Source organism: Brachyhypopomus gauderio, unplaced genomic scaffold, assembly GCF_052324685.1.
Source record: "Brachyhypopomus gauderio isolate BG-103 unplaced genomic scaffold, BGAUD_0.2 sc73, whole genome shotgun sequence".
Taxonomy (NCBI): domain Eukaryota; kingdom Metazoa; phylum Chordata; class Actinopteri; order Gymnotiformes; family Hypopomidae; genus Brachyhypopomus; species Brachyhypopomus gauderio.
In genome coordinates, this window is record NW_027506894.1 from 640,414 (window position 1) to 657,070 (window position 16,657).

The window sequence follows — 16,657 nt, forward strand, 5'->3', positions numbered from 1 at the left end:
AACGGTGTACAATAATCCTGCAGGAGCAACTGATCATAGCAGCATGTTTCTCCTCCAAAAGCAAAAAAATCCTCTTCCTGCAGATCTTGGAAAAAGAGAAATTCTTAAAAAGCAAAAAACAAACAAACAAACAAAAAAAAAGATAAAAAAGTTTTGTATCCATAGGAACCACGGAAGTCTACGTCCAGAGTAGAAATAAAAGGTGAGGGGTCGTAGCGATCGATCTCATGCCCGTCCTGGGGCAGGTGTCCCACGGCCGGCCAGACGCGGCTCTACTGACTAATGCCATGCTTGTCTTCAAGATGCTTGAACATGTTTGTGGTGTTGCCACCCTGGCTAGACACCTTCTGAAAGCAGATTTTGCAGATTGGCCGTCCGTCCACGTTAACAGTTAAGTCTGGATGTTTACGATACCCAAAGTACTCCCAGACGGAGGAGCGAACTTTCTTGGACGGAGGGTGAAGTTCGTTGGGTGCACCTGCATCCAGACCCAACTTCGATGTTCGCAGGGACTTCTGGAATGACAGAACATAGAGGAACCGTTTTCACAACACTCAACGAAGGAGGGAAGATGCTTACAGCAGGGCGTGAAGTAAAACAACAACAACAACAACAACATTACCTTGAACTCGTCATAAACTTGGACATGGCAGAACTGCAGGTGTCTGATCATTTTTCGTGTGTCTTGACTTGAAATCTTTTTGCCACAAGTTTTGCAGACTGGGCACCCATCATCTTCAACAACACCGTCGTCATTTTTGGGAATGCCAAAGAGTTGCCATATGGGAGACAGAGGACGCTTACTCGGGGGGTGGAGCTCCGGAAGATTCTCAGGTGGGACCACCTTTTGCTTTTTTTCAGGAATCTAACACACACACACACACACACACACACACACACACACACACACACACACACACACACACACAGTGTAGTGGGTAAGAACTCTGCAGGGTGCTGGGGTTCAATACCCTTTTGCAAAAATGCTGTGTGCTATACCAATAAGACACTACCAACACTACATTTACCTCCCAACATAACAGGCTTAACATTTGTAAACGGTTCTGAGCATCAAACGTGCAAAGTTATTCATAAAAAAGGCATACAGCACATGAACGTGCACACGCACACACCTTGAGATCGAGGTAGACACTTCTGTGGTGATCTTTGAGGTGAGCCGTCATGTTTGCGGTCACCTTCCCTTTATTGGACACTTTGGCCAGGCAGATTTTGCAGATGGGGAAACCGGTGCAGTTGGTTGGAGCGTCTGCGTCCCTGACGTAGCCGAAGTGCTTCCACACTGACGACCTCACCTTGTGCTCTGGGGGGTGGAGCTCTGGGAGCTCGGTGGCGCCCCCGATGGTGAAAGGGTTTACTGCACTCTGAGGTGACACGATGGGGTATAAGGGTTACCTGGACTAGCACAAACAACTTTCACAGCATTGTATTAATGAGCTTACAACATTACTGAACTATAGTGAAGGGTTTTTTTTAGCAACTTCAAACTTTAAAAAGGCCCTTAAAGATAAATAAATAATCACAGCACAGGTCCAAAGCGGAAGGCGGTTACCTGTACTTCTGTGTACACAGCACCGTGGTTCTCTTTAAGATGCTGCATCATATTTGCGATGGTTTCGCCCTTGGAGATCAGCTTCCGGAAGCAGAGCTTACAGATCGGTGCTTCGTCCTCGTCAACGTTGCCCTCTGCAGTTTTCCGATATCCAAAATGTTCCCAGAGCTTCTCGTTGTACTGACCGCTGGGCGGGTGGAGGTCAAGGGTCAAGCACGCGTCCTCAAACGTCTCGTTCGTAACTGCAGACTAAAAACACGGCGGCTTTGAAACTCACAGCAAAAAAAAAAAAAAAACCTTCATTGGCATCAAGACCAAAATATGGACCGTGACTTCCTAATCGGCGATGGTAACTAACCCTGATCTCGTCGTAGATGGATCTGTGATAGTCCTTAAGATGTTTGAACATGTTTGTTGTACATCTGCTTTTCGAAGCCACCTTCTGCTGACACATTTTGCAGATGGGGAAACCGTCACACACCACGGCCCCCTGTGTGTCTTTAAGGTAGCCAAAGTACTGCCAGACCGGAGACGTGACGTTCTGCGTGGGAGGGTGGAGCTCCGGGGGCTCGATACCCCACTCCGTCCTCAGAGCCGTAATGGCCTCCTGAGAGGAACAAGCATACAGCCACATCAGATTTGGTGAAGATCTTGTCTCACCTTCTCTGAACTGACTCAACATTCCAGGAAGGCGCACACAAACTCACACACACACACACACACACACACACACTTCACACAGTAACACCAAAGGGCCTCTAGAATAAGGGTTGTTCTTAACGAGCGTGTACCTGGACTTCCTCGTACACGGCCTGGTGTTTCTTGCGGAGGTGTCGCAGCATGTTGGTGGTGGGGGTCCCATCACTGGAGCCCCTGATTAGCCTCCGCAGGCAGAGTTTACAGATGGGGGCCCCGTCGTCCTGCAGGACACCCTCAGCGTTCCTGGGGTATCCAAAGTGATCCCACAGCTTTATGTCGCTTTGGCCGTTGGGTGGATAAAGTTCCATGGGTCTGTACAGCACCTTTTTCCCAACTGCAGGCTAAACAAACAAAAACAATTGTTTTAATTTCATTAAAGATGTAGGATGAAAATGAGAAAACAGTCATGGACTAGGGGTCCAGGAAAAAAATCCTGGATTATTAAAAAAATAATAATAAAAATAAATTTTTTTATAATAAACACCCTTGAGCCAGTGTGTCTTTGGACATAGATAATGCCGTGCCGTTTGATGTTATGGATAATTAAAGTCTAGCTCTTATTTATGCATAGAAATGTAAATTGACAATATTATCTGTATCGTCTTTATGCGCAGATAAACGAGGGGAGTCGGAATTCGCCACAACACCGGCTGAAGCCAACACTGTCACACATGAAATGCTACAGGCACCGTTTAGAAACTGATCAGTTCAGTTAAACGTATTCAGTTCAGTAGATATATGCAGAAAAATACGGTGTAATATATATATCTGATTTATTTATCTCAGTAGCTCCTGAGATCTTGAAAATCGTTTTGAATCGAGAATCGTTTTTGAATCGGAAAATAATCATTTTTAATCAAGAAAAAAATAATCAAGAATCGGGGGAATAAAATATTGAATCGTGACCCCAAGAATCGATTCTGAATCGAATTGTGGGATTCCCAAAGATTCACAGCCCAATCATAGACCTCACCTTGACTTCTCTGTAGAGGTCCAGATGGTACGCCCGTAGATGAATGAGCATGTTGTTCGTGCTTCCAGCTTTTGTCGCCACTTTCTGTTGACAGATTTTGCAGATGGGCATGCCGTCACACACCACATCACCCTCCGAGTCCTTCAGGTAGCCAAAGTACTTCCAGACGGGGGACATGGCGTCAGACGAGGGTGGGTGGAGCTCCAGAGCCTCCAGCTCACCCTCTGGCCTTGTGGGAATTGTCTGAGAGGGTAATCATGTCACAAGACCAGTCAATGGAAAGCAACTCGAATTTGCTTAGCATCAAACAAACTTGACAAATGTTAACATCCTTGGTCTGCATCACTGTCTAATTAAATGAAATGTGCCATATTTTGTCAATTGTGATTTTTACACCCCAATCGAAAATTGTCCTCCGCTTTTAACCCATCTGTGCAGTCAGAACACACACACACACTAGTGATTACTAGGGGGCTGTGGATCAAACGTGCCCAGAGCGGTGGCCAGCCCTAGCCTGGCGCATGGGGAGCAGTTGGGGTTAGGTGCCTTGCTCAGGGGCACCTCAGTCATGGCCTCAGGTCTGGGAATCGAACCCACGACCCTCCGGTCACAAGACCAGTTCCCTAACCGCCAGGTATCAATGTTGTATTCACTTTATGCAAACCACAACTAGGGCAATCTAGTGCAATTAACTTTAAAAAACTAACAAAAAAACAATAACTGGTAAAGCCCTACAACAAGTTCATAGCTTATAGTTATAGTTTATCGCCTCGCTTCGCATGCTTGGGGCGTGTTGAAGAAACCGTCCAAAGTTGACGTGGGAGACCTGCTAACAGAGGCTACAGGAGCTCGTGTTGTCAATAGAACATCAGTGAGTCCTTATTGACCAAGTTTCACCTGCAATGAGCGCCGGTCCGTATGACCGATAAATGGGAACCAGAACTTCGTCATATAGCAGGTGAACATGGTACCAGCTACAATGGGATCACCATGAAGATTGCTCCCACAAGCAGACACTGACCACGTGTTAGGATAAGGCACCCTTACAAAGAAAACTTATCTTCATGGCATTGACGAGCATCTGTGTCCGGATCTAACTGCAGAAGTCTTACTGAACAGGCTCCGAGTTCTCAACATGTGGTATGGCGATTTCACGAACCGACAGGCAGGCGCAATAAGTGTTCATGATTCATGGCCCAGCTTTCCTCGTGGGCATGGTAATACCCACATCACCAGAGGGGTGGTTACCTTGATTTCATCATAGGTTTTTCGATGGTAATCTCTGAGATGGGTGAACATGTTGGTGGTGTTGCCTCCTTTTGCAGACACTTTCTTCTGGCAGAGTTTGCAGACTGGGAAGCCATCGCATTTCACAGAGCCCTCCGTGTCCCTGGGGTAGCCGAAGAACTTCCACACTGCAGATTTCACCTTGCGAGTTGGCGGATGAAGGTTTGGAGGTTCCCCGCCACCCTCCGCGACGAAGGAGCCGACCACCTCCTAAAAACAAACGAGCCATATTCACTTTTTGCCCCTTCAGCCAACACAGCCGGGTCTGTACCCCAACCTAACCCCCAGTGAAAGGGCCATAATGAAGACTCTTCACTATGAACTCCTGTTATTATTCTAGTTTAGGACCAATACTTCTCCACTGTGATGTTTACCTCTGGTTCAGGATGGACAATGTTGTGGATCTCTTTGAGGTGCTGCCTCATATTTTTTGCAGTGTCTCCCTTGGACACTAATTTCCGAAGGCAAAGTTTACAAAATGGCGCACCGTCCTCTTCCAGAACCCCGTCTGCATTTTTCAAATATCCAAAATGCTCCCACAGCGTCGGGTCATGCTGATGGCTTGGGGGGTAAATATCTGCAGCTGTACAGAGGTCCTCGAATCTTTCATTTGTAACTGCAGACTGAGAGCAAAACATTTATTAGCTTAAAATCACTGACTCAATCACATCACCACACAGTATGGCATTTAAGCCCCAAACCCACGCAGCTACGTACCCTGATCTCATCGTAGATGGGCCGGTGGTAATCTTTGAGATGCTTGAACATGTTGGACGTGGTTCCTCCTTTAGAAGCCACTTTCTGACGGCACATTTTGCAGATAGGGAATCCGTCACACACCACAGACCCGTCCCCGTCCTTCGTGTACCCAAAGTAGTCCCAGACGGGAGAGGTGATGTTGGCAGTGGGCGGATGGAGGTCCAGAGCGTCTGCTCCGCCCTCGGGCTGCAGGACGTTGATGGCCTTCTAAGACAGCAGAGTGCCACGTCGACATTCACAGCACGTAGAACGGGGTTCAGCACAGGTGCTCGCACTACACAACACTACTTCCAACTAGGGCTGCCATGATTAGTCGACTAGTCACGACTATGTCGACTACTAAAATAGTCGACGACTAATTTATTAGTCGATGCGTCGTTTTTTTTTTTCCTCTCCAAACTGCTGCGACAGTTTCCACTGCTGTGTCTGCGTTTCTGTCCTTGACGCACATGCGCAGTAGTGGAAACCGGGGTAGACAGTTGACGACATCCCAGGACGTTATACAGACAGGTTCTGGTATCGTGGCTACCCGGCTACGGAACACAAAAGTGTGGGATCATTTTCCGTAGTCGGGTTCCGAAACGTGTGCAATATCTGCAAGGCAGAACTTGCCTTCCACGGCAGCACAACCGCGATGTACGAGCATGTACCTGAAGCATGTCGTGGCTAATTGTGACAACAATGATGAATAGGGACCGTCATCTCTGTAATCTAAATTGCTAGTTAGCTGCTAAAGTTACCATAAACAGAGCGTTAACTTGGTACTTACTTATCGCAGGGTTGCCAACTTTTCAAGATCACTTGGAGTGAGATTTGATCTTTGGGGGGGGTAAAATGGACACAAATTAAGTATTATATCGCGATCGATTGCCAGTGGTTGTCGCCAGAGCGAACTAGTAACTCATTGAATCATAGATGTGGATCAGAGGTAAATAAACTAGATTTTTTTTCGGCGTGAGAAATCGGGTGTGTGAGCGTGTGAAGACGCGTGTGTCTCACTCTCAATGCGTGAGAGTTGGCAACCCTGCTTATCGCTGTAAAAGTTAACATTAGTGATGGCGATTTGTTTCATTAGCCTTAGCACGCATTCGTGTATTTTCTGTAACGTCAGTGAGACCAAAACTTTATTTTTGTGAATAACTCCTTAGTTTCAGGTCCCTGCCTAATTTGATTTAAATGTAGCGAAGTTTGATGCCAGAGACTAATGAAAGAAAGAAAAACCTAAAAAAAAAATTCTTTATTAATGTAGGCCTATTTATTTTTGTGTTTTTTAAGGCAGTGCCTTATCCTTATTTTAATAATTGTTTGTTGCAACAAGCTGCATATTTCATTAAAGGTTTAATGAACTATGATCTTAATTGTTTTTAATTTTAGTTATAGCTGAAATCTAATGATGGTTATATAATAGCAGTTGCATTCTAGTGTATGTTTTATATTAAATTAACGTACAATCCGACTAGTCGACTAATCGTAAAAATTAATCGGTGATTAGTCGACTATTAAAATTATCGTTTGTGGCAGCCCTACTTCCAACTTAGTGACTGACCTAACGTCAGTTTTAACAGGCATCAAAATCAGTCAGCTGTTGCTGAATCACATTATGTGCAGACTAAAAATAAACAAGTTAGAGGTCAGCCAAAAACAACGTACCTGGACCTCCTCGTACACGTCCTGGTGTTTCTTGCGGAGGTGTCTCAGCATGGCGGTGGTGGTGACCCCACCACCCTTGGAGGACGTGGTGAGCTCCTGAAGGCAAATTTTACACACTGGGTTACCGTTGTCTTCTACAATGCCATCTGAATTTTTGGGATATCCAAAGTGATCCCATAATCTTTTGTCAATTTGTCCATTTGGTGGTGAGAGCTCAAGTGGCTTGTAGAGCTTCTTTTGTAGATCTTTCTTTTCTGTAGAGCTACCTGCCAACTAGAGTAAAAATATTGAATTAAAAAATATATATAATTCAAACAGCACTGAAAACGGCACGTGTGGATCTATTTTAATGGTTTGCAGGTAAATGAGACGTGCTACCTTAATTTCTCTGTAAACGTGCAGATGGTGAACCTTCAGGTGTGAGAACAAATTAGCCGTGTCCCCATCTTTGAATTTCACTTTCCGTAGGCACATCTTGCAATGAGGGAAGTCGTCAAAAACGACCGATCCTTCCGCGTCCTTGGGGAAGCCAAAGTACTGCCAAACGGGAGACGTGACTTCTTCTGCCGGTGGATTCAGCTCTGAAGGGTCCAGCCCACCAGCAGGATCTGAAGAAGTGAGGGCTGCCTATGCCAGACATGGTGGGGTTCAGTCAGTCATGTACCAGTGGGCAAGAACAAATCAATCAATCAATCAATGCCCCCTCCTCCCCCAACACAAACCATCTCTTCATCAAGTTTACCTGCACTTCTGCATACTCAGCGTCATGACTGTCAAGAAGATGCTTCATCATGTTCGATATGGTTCCACCTCTGGACATCACTTTTTGGAAACAAAGCTTACACACTGGAGCCCCATTTTCCATTAGGACAGTGTCCACATCTCTGGGGTATCCAAAATAATCCCATAACTTTGAGTTCTGCCCCTCTGGTGCATAGAGTTCTGAAGGTGGGCAGACACCTGTAACTACTTCAGACGGCTAGGGAGAAACATTTGAAGAGTAGTTTTCATACAACTACCAAAAAAAAAATGGACACAATGGCAGTGCTTAAAAGAAAGTATACACACAGTAATTTGTTTTACCCTGATTTCATCATAGACACCCCTGTGATGGTCCTTGAGATGTTTAAACATGTTGCTGGTATTTCCTCTTTTGGAAGACACGTTCAGTTGGCAGAGTTTACAGATGGGGAAGCCATCACACACCACCGTTCCCTCAGTGTCCTTCAGGTAGCCGAAGTAGTCCCAGACGGCAGACTTCACCTTCTGTGTCGGCGGGTACAGAACTGGCTCCTCAACACCCTCCTCGAGTCTGAGTGAATTTGTGGCCACCTGAAAAGTTCAACACGTGGAACAACCGTTTCATTTATTCATGGTAGATTTGTATTTACTGCCCTGTGCAGGTTCAGCCCATCTCTGGCACACCTAACCCATCTCGTGATCAAATCCTTGGGAGAGCTGCACCAGGTGTGCTGGAGGCGAGCCCACGTGAACCTGCACGGCGCAGACGTGCTCCAGGACTGGAGGGGAGGGCCGCCAACCTGAACCACCCGTTCGCTGCAGGAGACGCGAGCACACCTACCTTGACCTCATGGAACACCGAGTTGTGCTTCTTCCACAGGTGTCTGTACAAAAATTTTGTCTCGTCTCCTACACAGGTGACCTTACTCCAACAGAGTTTACACACAGGGCGTCCGTCCACCTGGATGGCACCATCGGCATCTTTGGGGTAACCAAAATGCTCCCAGACCGGCTCCAAGAGGTCTCTTGGTGGGTGAAGTTCTGAGGGTTGGTATGTTTGCTTTGGTACTTGGTCGTCAGTGTCTTCACCACACAGCTAGAGTAAAGATAAGAAACCTTTAATCGAACCACACCAGTGTTTCAACATTGTTATTTGGAGTTGCGAATACCAGTCACTGTGAATCCACAGTTAGGGATTTAAGCAATATAACAATAATGACGGTTGGAAAAAATCAAAGCTGTTGTAAGTGCCGTCACAGGCATAAATCACTCAGAAATGAATGAAATGAGAACAAATTTACCTTCATCTCAGCCAACTCAGCGACATGATACCTCTGGAGATGGACCATCATGTTAGTTGTGCTTCCTCCTTGTGCGCTGACCTTCCGGAGACACAGTTTACAGACAGGGAAACCGTCCGGCACGATTATCCCCTTGGAATTTTTGAGGTATCCAAAGTGTTTCCAAACAACTGACCGGAGAGCCATTTTGGGTGGATGAAGTTCGTCTGCTGTGGTGTGAACTGGTGAGGGACGTCTCCTCCTCTTGTACTGCCTGGGACTACCGGTTGTCACCTTCAGCTCGGCAAACAAAGAGCTGTGGTGGAACTTCAAATGCCTCAACATGTTTCCCAGAATTCCTTTCTTGGAAACGATGGTGCGCCTGCAGGCTTTACATCGGGGGTGATCGTTCTCCTCGATCACCCCGTCTGCGTTCTTGGGGTACCCAAAGTAGTTCCACACTGGTGACGGGGGCACTCTGGTGGGCGCAAACAGCTCGGGCAAGCCGCCCTCACCCTCCACAGGCAGCAAACCGGTGGCTAGCTGAAATGTGAACAGAAAGGCTGCCATCAGATCACAAGCAGGTACATTCTGAACACAGGGAACCCTATATAAAAGGGTTATATATCTTTCAAGTGCACTTTACATAATTATGCTTCGTCTATTGTACTTTATTGTCTCTTTCCTCAGGTGGTTGTTACAGGCATTGCTTACTGTCTTTTTCTCAGGTATTGTGCATAATTGGGTTATAGGAATTGCTTATTGTCTTTTTCCTCAGGTGATGTGTATATTCAGATATAATAATGACATGGCATAATTGTTAGGTATCATATGACTTTCGTCTAGTGGTTTTTCTGGCTTAGAGTACCTTGTGTTCAGGACTATCTATACTACCTTGGAGATTCCAAGCAACTACGTAGCACTTTTGTAAGTCGCTCTGGATAAGAGCGTCTGCTAAATGCCATAAATATAAATGTAAATGCACCAACGATTCACCTTGACTTCCTCAAACTCGGCCTGATGGTGGCGCCGTAGGTGGTTCAACATGTTGGAGGTAGTGCCATCCTTGGCGGCCACCTTCCGGAGGCACAATCTGCAGAGCGGATACCCGTCCTCCCGCACAACACCCTGTGCATCGCCCAGGTATCCAAAGTGCCTCCACGCCGGTGACTTGCAGTTTTTAGAAGGAGGGTGCAGAGACACTGACTCGGGCAGCTCCTGGAGCTGTTGCGTCCTGCTCGGAGGGATGGTGTCCTACCCGAGAAACACAGAGGAGCATGCAGAAGTCAGACTGGACTAATTATGGCCCCGCTACAGGGACCACGCACACTCCGTTTAAGCAGATTGATTTGCACATAGACAGCAATCTCTGGCTTGCGTTTAGTCGCACCTTTATTTCGGCGTACACGTCCTGATGGTGGCGCTGCAGGTGGTTGTACATGTTGGACGTGGTCCCATCTTTGCTGGCCACCACCTGCTGGCACAGTTATATATCTTTCAAGTGCACTTTACATAATTATGCTTCGTCTATTGTACTTTATTGTCTCTTTCCTCAGGTGGTTGTTACAGGCATTGCTTACTGTCTTTTTCTCAGGTATTGTGCATAATTGGGTTATAGGAATTGCTTATTGTCTTTTTCCTCAGGTGATGTGTATATTCAGATATAATAATGACATGGCATAATTGTTAGGTATCATATGACTTTCGTCTAGTGGTTTTTCTGGCTTAGAGTACCTTGTGTTCAGGACTATCTATACTACCTTGGAGATTCCAAGCAACTACGTAGCACTTTTGTAAGTCGCTCTGGATAAGAGCGTCTGCTAAATGCCATAAATATAAATGTAAATGCCACTCAACGTTCATTTTGGCATTGATGAGATGAAACGTTAAGAAGGTCAGTTCTAACATGGGTTAGCTGATCTCGTCTTGTTTATGTTGTCAATGATGTAGGATTGCTTGTAAATTCAGCAAGTCATATTAGTGTATGTAAACGGAGTAAATCAGAGTCAAGGAAGGGTCAGACTTCCCTAGAGCACAGCCCTCAAAATGATGATCCACATTTTTGCTGCGACTCTCAACACTATTAAAGAGGGATTCTGGGACAGCCCCTACTAGGAGAGAGCAAAAACGTGGAGTCCCTCAGGATTGGGCTTATAAACACTGAACTGTCCCCAGTGAGGGATAAGTAAGGCTGCGAGATCCTTCACTCGTGTGAAAGCTGGTGCCTTGTTTTTGCCTGGAGAAGTTTTGGGTTTTTTTTTTGTGCCTACAGGAATAAGTGGCCCACAGCTAATCATCATCATCACCATCGTCATCGTCGTCTAGCTAATTAAGCAGTGGAACGGTTTCTAGCCTCACCAGCTCATTGTTAAACTGAAATTAAACACTGTTCCTTGCACCAACGATTCACCTTGACTTCCTCAAACTCGGCCTGATGGTGGCGCCGTAGGTGGTTCAACATGTTGGAGGTAGTGCCATCCTTGGCGGCCACCTTCCGGAGGCACAATCTGCAGAGCGGATACCCGTCCTCCTGCACAACACCCTGTGCATCGCCCAGGTATCCAAAGTGCCTCCACGCCGGTGACTTGCAGTTTTTAGAAGGAGGGTGCAGAGACACTGACTCGGGCAGCTCCTGGAGCTGTTGCGTCCTGCTCGGAGGGATGGTGTCCTACCCGAGAAACACAGAGGAGCATGCAGAAGTCAGACTGGACTAATTATGGCCCCGCTACAGGGATCACGCACACTCCGTTTAAGCAGATTGGTTTGCACATAGACAGCAATCTCTGGCTTGCGTTTAGTCGCACCTTTATTTCGGCGTACACGTCCTGATGGTGGCGCTGCAGGTGGTTGTACATGTTGGACGTGGTCCCATCTTTGCTGGCCACCACCTGCTGGCACAGTCTGCAGATGGGGAAGTCGTTCTCCTCCACCAGACCCTCCACGTTCTTCATGAAGCCAAACAGCTTCCACACCGCAGACTTCCGCCGGGTTTTGGGCGGGTGCAGCTCGACAGGCTCGCCCCCTTGGGACAACGGAGCAACCGGACCTGCAAATATCGCCACCTAGGAGGAGGGAGACGGGGGCAAAGGTCAAAACCGGAGGACAGAAACAGGGGACATGATCTGACGATATAGTAATATAATAAGGATAAACGACAGCATTATGCTATGCTGTCAAGACGAGTGCGGTCGACTCAACACGACCAATCGTCTGAAGACGACGTGAAGGCATTGTGCGTCCAGGCAAGGCCCTCACGAGGAGCCTGACGCCGAGAAAAATCTTTTCAAACTGCAAGAGACATTTAGCGCAACATTGCCAAGGCACAAAACATTCACAAGAGTGTGTGTGTGTGTGTGTGAATTCAGTGCTTTGGATGAGCAGCTGATCTAAAATGCCGGGTGACTAGCCAGTTTCAGGGCTCTCGTACTGCAAAGCATGCGATGCCTGCAAATCAGAAAGCTGCTGAACTCATTTAGGTTACTGTTCAATAAATAAGATAATAAATGAGATGAAATGTATGACCCAAACAGACTTCACTAATGGTAATACAAAGTGTATCCTGTGCATCTGTTTTCTGCAAAAAATAAAAGTATTGGACTGGACTCACACTGGCAGATTCTCAATATCAAAGTGTTCAGATCAGGGGAATAAAAAGGACTGGAACATGAATGAATGTTGAATTTATATAGCGCCTTTCATCATACCCAAGGTCACTTTACAACTTTAACACAGGTACAAGTCTTACACGACCAATCACACACCGGCGACATGCCTAACTATAGCATCGAAACACGCCCACTCCTCCACCCAAACACGCCCACTCCTAACTACCTCCTTTGAGCAGCACACGTTCGAACACTAGCGCAGGTGCTCGTACCTGAACCGAGGGACATACGATCTGATGATGGGCTTGAAGGTGGTAGCGCATGTTGGTGGTGTTGCTGCCCTGGCCCAGAGACGGCCTCCACCCACACATCTTACAGGCGGGGCCCCGGCCCAACTCCATGACGTCATCGTACTGGAAGTACTGCCACACAGCCGAACGGACCCGCCTCTTCTGACGAGGCGTCTTCTGGTATCGGCTCTCATCATAGTCAGAATCTTCATCATCATCATCATCGTCATCATCATCATCATCATCGTCGCTGTGATCTTCCTGATTTTTCCATTCCTCTCCCGGGTCTTCCTCGTCTTCATCCATGCTCGACTCCTTGTCCGAATCTGAAGACTCCGACTCGGACCACACAGCGTCCACTTTCTGAGGAACAGGACGAAGACAATGTTGAAGGACCACCAGCAAACACGACACTTGCTATTCCTCCGAAACCTTACAATGTGCTACTGCACGACCGCCATTCACCGAACCACCACCACCCAAACGACAAGGTGTTTCTGCTCGTGTAAAACAGCAGGTCACCTAAACAGAGCACAGGGTGGGGAGCTATGATGAAGGTCTCACCCTACCTCAGCCTTCAGGAGCGGAGGTGGAGATCAGGATGCTGGCCCTACCTTAGCTTCACGGTAGGCTGCGGCGTGGTGGTCCTGCAGGTGTCTCAGCATGTTGGACGTGTTCCCCCTCTTGCACGCGACCCTCTGCTGACACAGTTTGCACACGGGGAAGCCGTCGTCCTCCAACCGCCCGTCCGAGTTCGTCAAATGTTCGAAATGTTTCCAGACTCCCGAGCCGGACGCCTTGGGTGGTGGGAGGTCCCAGATGGTCGACCTGGCACGCTTCTCCGGAGGCGTGCTCCGACAAGGCTCCGCCCCTTCTTCTGCGATCATTTCCATCTATAGTCGCAGCATAGAGTGGGCGATGAGACAGCAGCAACCTCTACAACCAAAACATCTCACCAACATCTCACAGAGCTCTTCTGCTAGCCTAAAACAAGGTGCGTTCTATCACACGGAGGATCAAACTGTTGCTGCCTGAGGCTTAAAGTGTCCGAGTGAGAAGAACTAGCATTACCTTCACATCTGCACCGCAAGGAATGCTGACGCTCCTGGGGCCAAAAAAAAAAAACAACCAGGGACTGACGTCTGTTTCCGTCTTTTAAGCCACTCTGGGGACTTACTGCTCAGTTCGGCTGTCGCTCCATCTTGTAAAACGGATCTGAGTAACGAACTGAACCCAGCCGTGGCAGTTTAAGGGTTAAGGTGCTCTCTGGGCAGGTGGGCATCCTTATTAGACGCAAAGTGCAGATTGTCTCGTCAGTCATTCAACACGTGAACTTTGAGGGGTAATTATAACGAGAGAGCGAGAGACATTCTCTCAGAAGGAGAACACCACAATAATAGTGACCGCCACACCCAAGTGAGATTCACAGTTAGCAAAAATAAACCAAGTTGAATGCAAATTCCCATGAAGAATTTCAGAAAATTCAGCTTGGTCATACACTCGTGATTTAGAGAAATTTCAACTGTGAACATTTAGGCCCAGAGAACCCACACACTGCTTACGTTTAACTGATATTTAAGAGAAGAGGGCATCAGATGAACAACTCATCTGTAGGAGAACCCTGGTAAGAACGTAAGCATACCATGACATCCTGACTCAACGTGTGCTACTGTACTGTTCTACATTAGAGCACTCTCAGCAGGTCACACACACACGCACGCACTTAGACTTCAGGGACATGATCCTCAAGATTTAGAGTTAAAAAAGCCAATTTACTGCAGTAAACCTGAAGGATCAAATTTACTGCAGTAGAACCTCCATCTGAGGCAGCACGTTTACTGAAGCGACACGTTTACTGTAGTACGCCCGCTCTGCGTGAGCCGTTCGTCCTCGTACCCTGCTGACGGCGCCAGTGTGTGAGCCGCGTGTCCCCGACAGGGACGCCCCTGGCCTCTTCCGCCGTCCCCTGGGGCCTCGACGTGGACGGTCCACTTGCTCTTCCTGGTCTGCGAAACAGAACACACCAAACACATACGTGGCATTACGAGCCCATCACCCGTGCAAAAGCAGATAGCAGGTCACGCAGGGAGCCGGATGAGGTCACGTGAGGTATTGTGCTCAGAACAACTTAAAACGGGCTACAACATTTCAGGACATGGAGAAGTCATCCCACAACCGTCCTGCAGTACTGCGGGGTTTGTGGGAGAATCAGTCTACACCTGAAGGGGTTTTGCAGGAGTAGTTTTATGTTGCACTAGCTTTAGACTCGCTCAGACCCATAACTGTGCTGTTGAGAGCACGAACCCATCAGGATCGGGTCACGCACAGCACGTGGCCCTCCTTAGCCCAAAGTCACATGACCACTAATTCAATATCGCGTCTCCTTTCGCAAACAAACATGAATATTTTAGGTATTGATTACACTGCTGCACACATGATTGGACATGACCTGACTGTGCACGCACGGGCGTGTGCACGCACTGCTGCTTAATGAGTTATTAGTTTAACACAGGCTCGTCCCTGTGCTCGGAGGTTAATAAAGGCCTCTGGAGAGACGAGGCGCATATCCACCTCGCTGGTTCCGCCAACCGCGGCGGTTCCGGCAGCGCGCGCCCCGGCGCACGGGCGGCCCGTCGTCCTCGCCGTCCGACGACTCCACGGGCGCCATCAGGCTGAGCTCCGCCTCGGAGGCCGTCTGCGTGTTGGAGGTCTCGCGCGCCGCGTCCTGCTCCTCCTCCAGCTTGACCACCACGAACGGCGCGGCGCACACGCTCTTCTCCTCCTCCTCCTCCTTCAGCCCCGCGCGCGCCTCACCGGGCGGAGAACTGTGCGGACACGCGGGTTTCTCCGCGTCTCCCTCCACCTTCATGGTTCTGGTGGTTCTTCTACCGATCAGGGCTTCACGGTGTCGCACGTGCGGTTTGGACCAGGCAGCGCGCGTCACTCCTCCCGATCCGGACCCCCGCGCCGCGTGCGTCTCTCCGGTCCCGGTACAATAAAGACTTATTCCCGCCAAATCTCCCCGTTCCAAACGTTCCAAATGTTCCAGCGTTGCCCCAGTGGGAGTGGCCATTCCACCGGAAACCGCTCGCGAATACAGGAAATATTTTTTTTTGGCGATGTAAACAAGATCATTAGTTTCCCCATATTGTGTTTAGCTAACGAGTGAGGAATAAATTAATAATTTATGCAGCGAGTGTGACTGTGTTTGGTAGGTTTGCTACTTGTTATTTCTTGCAATTATTATTTACCAATTTATTAAAACTAGCGCATAGCGAATGAAATTATACCACGTAACATGAATTTTTTATTATTATATAGTACGTTATTATATAGTACGACCATATTTATAGTGCATATATATGTATATAGTACAATTTATTCGTTTTTAATAACGTAAACAACATCTATGGATCGTCAATCGATTGTAAGGACTAGAGACATCGCTTCCGCATTATTACAATACTGACAGAATAAAAGTCACGCGATTGAGCAATTTCATCGTGTGTGGTCATACAAAAACAAAACATACGAAAAATAAAAAATACAATTGCGCGTGTTGATATGATGACAAATTTAAATTTTAGACAATTTCACTTGGAATACTTTAATTTTGTGATATCGTTTTATGTTAATCTCATTGTTCAAAATTTTACACGTTGTATGTTTAACAGAGAGCCGTTCAAATTGCAAATTTTTATTGTTTCAATCATAATTTAGGTAACTTGCATACTGTATTTTGTAATAGGCACAACCACACATCGTTTTTATGTTTAACTCCTTTTTCTGAGATCTGTAGGTTA

General features: G+C 47.3%; 1 protein-coding gene across 3 annotated transcripts; it reads right to left on the reverse strand.

The window, feature by feature from the left end:
* Nucleotides 1-272: 272 nt before the first annotated feature.
* LOC143491304 (uncharacterized) lies at nucleotides 273-15,924 on the reverse strand. Of its 3 annotated transcripts, none has more exons than XM_076990164.1 (24): nucleotides 15,426-15,924; nucleotides 14,751-14,860; nucleotides 13,469-13,747; nucleotides 12,837-13,217; nucleotides 11,764-12,021; nucleotides 11,370-11,627; nucleotides 10,350-10,433; nucleotides 9,956-10,213; nucleotides 8,981-9,502; nucleotides 8,521-8,775; nucleotides 8,022-8,270; nucleotides 7,681-7,917; nucleotides 7,317-7,565; nucleotides 6,939-7,211; nucleotides 5,247-5,495; nucleotides 4,904-5,152; nucleotides 4,491-4,739; nucleotides 3,243-3,485; nucleotides 2,362-2,610; nucleotides 1,929-2,177; nucleotides 1,571-1,819; nucleotides 1,134-1,382; nucleotides 623-865; nucleotides 273-515 (listed from the first exon to the last, which is right to left on the reverse strand). In XM_076990164.1, the coding sequence occupies exons 1-24, from the start codon at nucleotides 15,721-15,723 to the stop codon at nucleotides 273-275; spliced, it is 6,183 nt and encodes a 2,060-aa protein (XP_076846279.1). In that variant the 5' UTR covers nucleotides 15,724-15,924. The 3 variants fall into 3 exon arrangements, with proteins under 3 accessions (XP_076846279.1, XP_076846281.1, XP_076846278.1); XM_076990166.1 differs by having other exon boundaries at nucleotides 5,247-5,492; nucleotides 10,350-10,436; XM_076990163.1 differs by having other exon boundaries at nucleotides 10,350-10,436.
* Nucleotides 15,925-16,657: the final 733 nt, after the last annotated feature.

What these genes read in the sequence shown, in the direction of transcription:
- LOC143491304 (XM_076990163.1), bottom strand. Translation starts at nt 15,723, where the DNA reads ATGAAGGTGGAGGGAGACGCGGAGAAACCCGCGTGTCCGCACAGTTCT. An exon ending in TCGTATGTCCCTCGGTTCAG is followed by an intron (nt 12,022 to 12,836) that starts GTACGAGCACCT and finishes CCCTCCTCCTAG; the next exon opens with GTGGCGATATTTGCAGGTCC. An exon ending in CCGAGTTTGAGGAAGTCAAG is followed by an intron (nt 9,503 to 9,955) that starts GTGAATCGTTGG and finishes TTCACATTTCAG; the next exon opens with CTAGCCACCGGTTTGCTGCC.